The sequence below is a fragment of the Pseudorasbora parva genome, chromosome 18 (assembly GCF_024679245.1).
Source record: "Pseudorasbora parva isolate DD20220531a chromosome 18, ASM2467924v1, whole genome shotgun sequence".
NCBI classification, from domain to species: Eukaryota; Metazoa; Chordata; class Actinopteri; order Cypriniformes; family Gobionidae; genus Pseudorasbora; species Pseudorasbora parva.
In genome coordinates, this window is record NC_090189.1 from 17,985,943 (window position 1) to 17,996,518 (window position 10,576).

Genomic DNA, 10,576 nt, shown 5'->3' on the forward strand with positions numbered 1-10,576 from the left:
GTTTAACTGATGAATCAGTATCCTCTGGTTTTGAAAGGAACCAGTACTGTTTTTAATGTTTATAAAGGCATGTTTATGAATGTTACTTAAATGTCCTAATCTAACTAAGGCCTAATCCTGGCTAAATCTAAACCCTGTTTGTGAAACCGGGCCCACAAGGTTTGAGGCATTTTTGACTTTGTTTGATCTAGACACGTCTGACAAGCAACAGTTCATAAAAGCTTTTTGACTAGGGCCTCTGACCTACATTTTGCACACTTGGGGTGTGTGTGTGTGTGTGTGCATGCGCGTGCGCCACATTCCCACCTTGCAGGAATGTTAGAAGGTTTCTCTTTTGATATGTCAAACCAATTTGTTGCACCACTGATCCAAGGAAAGGTTTAGAAAACTGCAAGACATTATGAAATGTGAATGCCAAAATTGGAGTTCACAATGTTGCCAGGTATTGCGCCAAGTGCAGTTTCACGATGTTATAAAAGAGCTTTTCTTAAATAAAGGAAGAAAATTGAAAGTCCTTGAAAATGGCAGAAAGATGATGTCAGTAGAATTGCTGTTTATTTTTTGTATCTAAGGTTCGTGATAAAGTGCTTAGCCTATGTGGCCTGAATATAATCCACTGTTTTTTCTAGATAAGACCCTATTCCTCAGAACATAAAGAGTCCTTTGGAACTGCATTGATTTGGACCGTTCCTTACATTTTTTCCTAAATAAAAACGAATTTCTTTTCCAGTGAAGAAAGAAAGACATGAACATTTTGGGTGGCATGGTAGTGAACAGCTACAGGATCAGGAAATGTTAATTTTCAAGTGATCTACAGCTTTAAGTAGGGAAGCAGATGAGTAAGCCAACCATGCCATCCAAAATGACACCACTACTACCTCACAACTTTCACATTAATAGGCCGTTCACTTCGCACTAGGCTATACAATCTTCTAAGCAGTATTTTAATAGTATGTGCCTCATTACATGGCATTTGAAATGCCGCGCCTCTGCACGCCACTCATCGTGTTCTTCCTTTTAAGTAACAGCCGCTCGAGGCGTTCATGACTGGTGATGAGACAGACCGGGAGCGCGCGCAGATCCGCCCTCTAGACGCCATTTCTCGGACGGTGTGGGGAGCCGAAGCAGCCTTTACACCAATCCCGGGAAGGAACAGAAAACACAACAAACAGAAAAATCTTTTCGAACGTCTTGTCGCTTGGCAAAGTCGTGCGTCAAATAGGAGAGCAAGGAGGGAAACTTTCTGTTGCGAGGTTATTCAGAATTCGTTGTGTGTGAAGACGTGTTGCGGGCCGCCATTTTTGTTACAGCCTTCGAAGTCTGTTGGGAGTCTAAATAAGAGACAAAACTCTGCCGTACATTGGTGTAATACACGAAGAAGAACTCGCGGTTGGACGCAACGGACATATGTCGCCTTGAATTGTCATGCAGGGCGATATATTAACATATTATGCTTCATCTTGAGCGAACGGTGACTGAAGACGGCTAGCTGGCTAACGCGTTATATTGTCTCATAAGCTGCAGCTACTTTCACGGAAGAGAGAGCGGAAAGGGGAACTTTGATTCTAAATACGCGTTTTTGGGTTCGTTGCGAACTTTTGGGATTGTTTAAACTGTTCTACGCCCGTTGTGATTCTTGTGTTGGTGGAAAATTTAGCAATGCATCAAAGTTGGTTGACGCCAGTCGCAGCCTGTCTGGTCAAACGTCAGGTTGCGGTTCAGTAGGACTTGGGTCAAAAAGGCGTTTGGACACTTGTAAGAAAAGGCGTTTGGTGTTTTAATTTATTGTCCGTTTCTGTTTTCTTTTCGAGTTTGATAGTTAGAAGTGTATATTTCGAACAAACATGTCGTCTGCACGGTTCGACTCATCAGACCGAGCTAGCTGGTATTTCGGCCCGGTTTCGAGACAGGAGGCGCAGAATAGGCTTCAGGGACAGAGACACGGGATGTTTTTGGTGCGAGATTCGTCCACTTGCCCTGGTGATTATGTACTGTCAGTGTCCGAAAACTCCAAAGTTTCTCACTATATCATCAACTCTTTGCCAAACAAGAGATTCAAGATAGGTGACCAAGAGTTTGATAATCTTCCTGGACTTTTGGAGTTCTATAAAATACATTATCTGGATACGACCACCCTGATAGAGCCAGCACCAAGGTAAGATCTTCATTTGGTTTTGACATCGTCACATCATCAACCTCACTTCTCACTAATGTGCATTTCCCTCCCTGTCTTTGTATGGCAAGCTGTTTACACATTAATTCATTTGAACTAGGGTCTGTTTTTGTTACTAGTTCTTACTTAACTTATCTTTCAGTTTCAGTAGTGACAAATTATTCGATACCAGTACTGATTTATAAGCTACTATACTGTTGCAACTAGTCACTGGTTCAAGTTACCAATTGCAAATGTTTTTGGTACTGATTAAAGTTATACTTGTCATCACATTTGTTTTAGTTACTAGTAGTAACTAAGTTATTTAGATTTAACTTCTAATTACATTTTTAACTGAGCAACTGCATATTTTAAAATTGACAAGTTAATATTCTGTGACCGACATAAGATATTATGCTAGTTTTCTTATGTCTAATAAATAAGTGGAAGTAAGATTGGAATAATTTAAGGAATAATTGCATTCCATGTATTACTTAAAGCACATTTTGATTTTAAGTACTCCGATACCACAGCAAAAACGTCTTGCCTATTGTCTTGTTCTACCTGTTGTATTCACTTCAGGTACAGAATTGAAATAGACAACAGCAAGTATATAGGCTGCTGTCACTTAAAGGTAGAGGTCTTCACGGGTCCAAAAATTCGCACCCGAACCCGAAGAGATCCGCAATGTTCAACACAGACCCGACCCGGACCCGTCTATTATTTCAAAAACTGGACCCGGACCCGTGCAGATCCGAAAAATGGCTAAAATATATTACCCGGAACCGACATGGACCCGTCTATTATTTGATAGCTGGAACCGAACCCGCCGGGAAGACACAGACGCGACTGGACCCGATTGTCTCATATTACACAATATACTGCTGTTAACAAGTTAATGAACAAGCTGCGAAAAATAACTTTGTCTCAGTCAGCCTACCTAACGATATAGCCGTTGTCTCCCTTGTACCTTGATTGTGATGTATTACAATATTCCTCATTAATTGTTCCAAGCATGCTTAATTCACTCATTTCAGCTATAAAAGTCAATTTTATTTCACAGTGACGGATTTATGAGTTAATTCGCATAATAACTTTGACTGTTTGCCCTTTTGAACTAATAACTATTGCTCGTTTAGTGCCATGGCCGCTTGCGTTACCATTATTTATTTGCCATAATCTCTCTGAGTCTGACTAGCAGAACTTTAAGATTAAACAAGACGGTTCATTCATATTATTTTTAAAGTCATTACAGTCACTGCGGTCTGCGGAAGCTCGGGTTGCCATAGAAACATGACACGCGCTTGAGACTGCACTCGCGCGTCAGCTGGAGCAACCTGAAATATGAGCCTTTTTTTACGCAATTTGAGCATCACAGAAAACATTTATGTGACAGTTCACCTGAGGTCTTGTTGCTGATTTGAAATATATTTTGGAGTACATTATTACCGCGCGCATGCATTAAATCTGCCCGCTTTCTAAAAGGCTGAGAGAGAGCGCGCGCGCGCGAGAGAGAGAGAGAGAGAGAGAGAGAGAGAGAGAGAGAGAGAGAGAGAGAGAGAGAGAGAGAGAGAGAGAGCGCGAGAGAGAGAGAGCGCGCTTGTGTTTTTGTTGTTGTTGTGTATTTCTAAACCTCATTTCCCGGCTCACACTTTTCTTATCCTAATTTAGCAATTTGTAAGTTACACAAAACACACAAGCCGCGCTGACTCTCACGGCCAGGTGTTCTCCGAGTCCGATTGACGTATTACATAAGCTACAACGTTAACAGACCCGGGAACCGAAGTAATTAGATTAGGACCCGACCCGGACCCGGCTGACCATTTAAAAAATAGACCCGAACCCGTACGGGTCCCGGGTCGGATCCCGGGTCCACTGGTCTCGGGTGCCCCGTGAAGACCTCTACTTAAAGGCCTAATGCACAGATCCGATTTCTTTCTCAACTAGTTACGTTCACTTAAGACATAACCGACTGTTTACAAAAATACTTGCCGAAAATCTATTGAATGTTTAAATTGGCAAAACAAAATGCATGCCTTTTTTTTTTTATTTCACTGGAAAAAAAACCTCGTAATTAATACGCAAATAACATGCATGCCTAAACCGTGGGGCCTGGTCCGTACGAATCAACTACAATTCATATAAACCCTACTAGTAACATAAAATAGATACTGCTAATTTTAAGGAATAAATGTTAAAACAGGTTGCCATAGCTTTGCTGGTTCTTGTTCGTATTCATTCCTCTTATGCTTGGAGATGAATATAGTGAAGGTGGCAAGAACAAGAACAAAGTTCGTTCTGGCCAGTACATTCATACTTCACGAGAAAAACAGGTGCCTATCATCTGCATTTCTCTGCATTAACCCCGCCCACTTTAAATGTCTGACCAATCACACAATACTTCTCGGACACCAGCAAGAAAAAAGTTCTGCTCAGGCGATGTGTCGAGAACAAGCTGCGAGAACTCCCAAACCTGGGCTGCGAGAACAAAATGACGTAATTTTGTTCTCGCAGCCCTTGGAGCGAGAACTTTTTTCTCTGTTCTTACGGAGTATGTTGCAGCCTTAAGTTAAAAATATCTGTAATTCCCCTTAATTTCCTTCCTGTATGTTCTTATTGAAGCATGCAATAAAGAGAAATTAAGTCATTTGCATTCACAATACCAGGAAGTTAATTGGACGTGTGAAAAGTGCACATTCAATAGTGGAATGAATATTACAAAATTCTAACTGCCTAGCAAAAAGTGGATTTAAGCATTTCCTCCTTAGATATCCTCTGTTTTGTTTTGGATCCTAAAAACTCTTTATCATTGTACTACAGGTACCCTAGTACCCCTCTGCCCAGTGGTCCTATTCAGCCATCCGGGGGACTCGGAGATGAGAACCAGGAGTATGTGCGAACTCTTTATGACTTCACTGGTAGCGATGCTGAAGACCTTCCTTTCAAGAAGGGTGAAGTCCTTATTATTCTGGACAAGCCTGAGGAGCAGTGGTGGAGTGCCAAGAATAAAGAAGGTCGAGTAGGCATGATTCCTGTTCCCTATGTAGAAAAGCTGGTGAGACCTTCGCATCATCCCGGTCAGCCTGGCCATGGTTCACGAAATTCCAATAGCTACGGCATACCTGAGCCAGCACACGCCTATGCTCAGCCTCAGACTCCATCGCCCATTCCTCCTGGCACACCCGGCGCTGTTATCAACCCTCTGCCATCCGTGCAGAACGGGCCTGTAATGGCGAAGGCGATCCAGAAACGAGTGCCATGTGCATATGACAAGACTGCCTTAGCATTGGAGGTAGGTTGCTAAATGATGGATTGCCATAAACCAGAATTTGCATCTGTCACCAAGCGCAGGTTTTTGCTAGTTTCCAATCTTATTGATGAGGGATAAAATGGGGCAGCCTTATAAATGTTAAAATATTTCCTCCAGTTAATAATTACCAAAGGTACATTTTTGTTAATGTATAGGAATATTTGATGTAGTGCTGGCTTCCATAAAAACTTAATGTAGCTATTTCTTTATGGTTTTATATCTTATAACTGGTGCAATGATTACACTTTTAAAGGGATTTTTACCCTTCATAACATTTGGTCAGATGGTGTTGATAGCATGGAAATGACAAATATTTTCTCTTGATGACACATTTGTCAGCTCAGTTCTATGTTTCTGAGGGACTTTCCTTAGACCTCAGTGATTTCTTATGCTATATAGATTTGCATGGGCTGCATCTCTTTAAAAACTCTTTCAGGAGACGCATAGCAAAAAATAAGCACCTACTTTTTTGTGTTTTGTCTAATTCAGTGTAGTTCATTGGTTTGTGCAGGGTTTAGAATGAAATTCCATACTTAGTCATCCCACATGACAAGTTCCAGCACCCCTCCATACGTTTCTACATGCAAGGCCTTGTCCATTTGTAGAAAACATTACATAACCTATGTCTTAGTCAGCCTGAGAATGTGTCAGTAGTTTCAGGTAGGCACAAGAAAAAGGCAAATAAACTCGTGGATGGGGTCAAATGCAGTTTTACTTTTTAATGTAGCCCCATTTTGTATTTTTCCATTGGTCTGCTGTATTTTACAGGATGCATATGGGCTTGTGTATGGAAACAAGGATTATGACGCACAGTTTGCTATGGCCTAAAGCAAAATAGTCTGATTTAGAGCAGCTATTGCAGGCATTTTGAGAAAGGGAAGCATTTCAGGTAATGCAGATTATTTTATCCTGCAAGAGGGATTTTAAGATTTATAATACTTAATCTGCTTCAAATTTAATTTTAGATAAGAGTGCTATTTTTATCAGCATTTTAATGTGAACCAACCAATAATCATGTCCAGCCCACCCAAAGGATTTTAAAGTCTTTGAAAACCATTCTGTTCCTCGGATCTAATTTCTGGTGGGCAGGCCATCATCTTCTCCTCAGGCTTTCTTTAAATATATATCTTTTTTTAAAATATATATAAATGTCAAAGCTTTTTCTGTTTTTAAAGAAGCCAGTATTGTTTTTCTGTCATACTAAACATGAAAGTAAATACCATGCTGTAGGTTTGTTTTCTGTATCCGAAATGTAAAATTTATTTATTTATTTTATAGAATTTGTGCTGTGTTTTTCCCCCTCATAGGTGGGTGACATTGTGAAAGTGACTAGGATGAACATCAGCGGCCAGTGGGAAGGGGAGGCAAATGGCCGGAGAGGTTTATTCCCTTTTACCCATGTGAAAATATTGGACCTCCAGAACCCAGATGAGAGCGAATGATCTGGACCATGCTCTGTCAGCACCCATCAGCTCGCCGGACGCCCCATTGAGTCACTGCTGGTATTACGCTTGCCTGCCTTGGGGCTCAGCTGTGGTGCATTTCTCAAGCAAACCATTTGCGTGGCTTCTGACTGTTTACAGCTCCGAAATCAAACGGTTCTTAATCCCCTTCACCTAATTACTGGCCAATCAGTATTTGTATGTCTGCCCTCAACATTGTTATTTTCACACATCTGCAATCTGAACCTGTGACATGGTAAAATGAGGCCTCCAACAATGACCTAAGCCTTCCTGCCACTCTCCTCCACTTTTCTGCCTTTAGCTTTGACTTTTGCTAGCTGAAATATATTGTTAAGAAAGGGAAATGATGATAATTATACCCTCTGGTTTGTTGCCAATTGTTTACCTGCTTGGTCCAAAATTGATTTTATTTTTTCTTTTGTTACATTTAAACAAAATCCTAGTGATACTGATCTGACTTTTGGTAATGGCCATGACTTGAAATTAAGGGTATGATATTGGAGGTTCTTAGAATAGCGACAACTGCACCACTCCTGACCTTAGAAACGGACTCGCCAACTAGTTATGTGGGACTAGTCTACTGTAGCCTTTTTATTTGTGCCATAATAACTTATCTGTAAATTGCATAATAGTGTAGCTAGATGGTTGTGGCTAGACTCTCGGGATCTTTAGAACGGTAGAAGGGTTTGCCTGTGGAGCTTTTACATCCGTTTGTGATGCCTTAGATGGGGAGAGTAAAATGCACCTCATCTATTCCATTAGACGAGCTGGAAATGCAATCATGAGCTCCTCTCTTCTTCTCCTCATCCTCTTCTACTCTCCTCATCTACTCAGCACATCACAGGGTCTCTGCAACAACTTAGATGGTTTCTGCCCAACTTTGATTGAGTAACCTGACATGCACACAACTTTTTGTTTTGTCCATCAGTAATTTGTTTCTTTGTTTAGCCAGGTGTTGAATCAAGCATTTACTGTGTGTTGAAATAAACAAGCAATTTTAAAAAGGGAATTAAAAAGCCTGCTGTTGGCCTCTGTGCATGACCTTCTGGCCAAGAGGGTTTTCCCTCTTTGGTTAAATGCTGCTTCATGTTATGTTTTTTTTGTCTGTTGATTTTCTTTTTCTTTCCTTTTTGTAATTAACTCCTCCTTTGTCTGGTTTACATCCCTAGTGTCGAGTTAAGGCTAAACATTCATATTAAGCAATAGACCCGTATCTTTTAGGAGTGTTCAAATAACTTAATGTTTCAAATGCAAATGTTTTCCTTTTTTATTTTGGATAAGGCTTTTAAAGTATTACTGTTCATTGTTTTTCATTACAAAATATCCATGAGGTCTCGTTTGTTTAAAAGGAAAATTTGTGCCTTTTATTTTCTTACACCATTTACATGTTAATAATATTTCCCATGGTTAACACCTATGCTGGTATTACCCATTATGTACAGAACGAGTAAATAAAATTTATGTCTACTTCTCTTTGTGCGTATGACCAACTTCCCGTGTATTAAGACTTTGAATGCAGGAATGTCACGGTCATGGAAAACCTACAAATATTAGGGGAGTTTAAATTTGTGATTTCCAGATCTGGCAAAGTCATGCATTTTAATAAAAAATGTAAATGTAATGGAAGTTTATGTAGTGAATACTAAATTGTCCAGTTTTACTTTGCTCGTACAAGTATTGTATTATTGTTTACATCTATTTAAAGATTGGTACCTGAGGTACAAATGGCCATCCACCATCGCAATTTCTGCTATAGTGATTCCTAAAATAAAACTTTAGAAAGCACAAATGGCTGCTCATTAAATGAAATAGTCAAATAGAATGGGGACCCTGAATAGAGAAGTTCAAATATCATTCTGGAGACTTTTGATTATTAAAGTGGGTCATTTCGAAGCCTATGTTTCAACAGACATTATGTTCAACAAAACGGTGATGTAACAGCCTGTTTAGAGACAATGTTCGCTATCTGGAACGAGAGGTTGGTTATCTCACTTGAATTTTTTATTAGCACCAGTTGTGATTGTGACTGTGCCCTGGAGAGAAGACATAATTAAAGAATTTTAATGAAGTGTCCAAAAAAAGAAATCCTGTGCTATGGTGACCTAGAGAAAGTTATGAAGGTCAATCTTTGCATTTTTATTCAGTAAATCAGGATTCCATCGTTTTGGTTATTTGGTTCTGTGACCTTGTCATATGCATACATTTTTCAAACAGGACGTTTATGTGATACGGTGCAAGAAAGGTTCCTCATGGCCAGGTTATTTTCACATGTAGACTACTTGACAAGTCTGAAAATGAAAATGCTGTACTTGCGTTGGCATGGATTCATCATGACAGTTTGACTGCTATTTGAGAGAGTTCTAGGCACTGTCACTATTGGTGTTAAAAAATGCTGTGGAAAAGTCTGTTAATCACCTGGAGGCCAGAAAACAATTATTTAAAGGTAAAATATGTAATTTCTCTGCTGCTACAGCAGCAATAAATGGGACTGCAGTCTTTTGAGAAGCTTTTAAGTAGGCCTAGTCACATTTACAGTTCAGTAGATTCCAAATCTTGTATTTCTCATGTTAAACGTGTCACGTGGTTCAATAAGCTGCAAACTGGACCAGACTAGTTCATGTGTATCATCAAGAGTGACTACACAAGACAAGCCATATATAACATTGACTCAACCAATTAAAGTTCTGTCACGGATGTGCAGAAATGACCTTTACCTTTGACCAGTCCTAAAAAAAAAAATTTTCTCATTTAACCTACATTATGATGCATTTTAAAATGGTCAGTTTTAAATATATTAAAACTGGGTTTTGTTAGAAATGCAGTTACTCGAGAACCAAATCGTTTGCACATGGCTTTTAGATGGTTGTGTTGGTCTAGGTCTAATGATTCTTGCAAACAGGTGCAGATAAGCTTGACAGCATCAAACCATTACCCCAGGACTGTACGCACTTTGGAAACATGACAGACACTGCAACCGAGGAGCTAAAAATAAAGCAAATTGCGCAATTGTTGCTGGGCTTTGATATTTACTTCCTTATTTATATTTATTTATTTTAAGGGAGCTTGTAGGAGAAATGTAGAAGAGCTCACTTTGATATCTGCTGGATGTTGAATCAGAGATACACAAGTTTGTTTAATTTACAAGATTAAATTAGCAATGCATAAAATTCTATGATTTTTTTTTTTTTGCATTGCCAAAATTGCAGAGTAGACACCAGATTTATTATATAATTTATTTTAGTAAGTCAGAACTGGCGATGTTAAAGGCTGAATATGATTGTATTTGGGAACAGTTGGGGGGGGGGGGGGGGCACTGGTTGGGGATTTGAAACTATCATGACATGGAAACTACAAAAGTATGAAATCAACTGCAGTCGCTTAAAAACAGCTAAGTCAAGCCAATGCAGCTTGATTTAAAGCAAAAGTTAATATTTTGTAGATGAAAATATGTAAATATTTATCAATATTTTGTTTATGATTATTTTAACTAACCATTACCAACACTCACTGTGGTTTAGAAAGCATATTATAAATGCTTGCTACAGTTTGCTTGCTACAGACCAAAACAACAACGACTAGCGTCATCTGCACGTTTACATTTGCATAATTAAAAGTGACAACACTCGTCAGAATTGATGGAAATGGATTCCT

The 10,576-nt window shown here is 39.4% G+C and overlaps 1 protein-coding gene across 1 annotated transcript; it reads left to right on the plus strand.

The window, feature by feature from the left end:
• The first annotated feature begins 845 nt into the window (after window positions 1-845).
• Window positions 846-8,546, plus strand: crkl (v-crk avian sarcoma virus CT10 oncogene homolog-like). The gene is made up of 3 exons (XM_067422907.1): window positions 846-2,155; window positions 4,973-5,444; window positions 6,770-8,546. The coding sequence occupies exons 1-3, from the start codon at window positions 1,845-1,847 to the stop codon at window positions 6,902-6,904; spliced, it is 918 nt and encodes a 305-aa protein (XP_067279008.1). The 5' UTR covers window positions 846-1,844; the 3' UTR covers window positions 6,905-8,546.
• The last annotated feature ends 2,030 nt before the right edge of the window (window positions 8,547-10,576 follow it).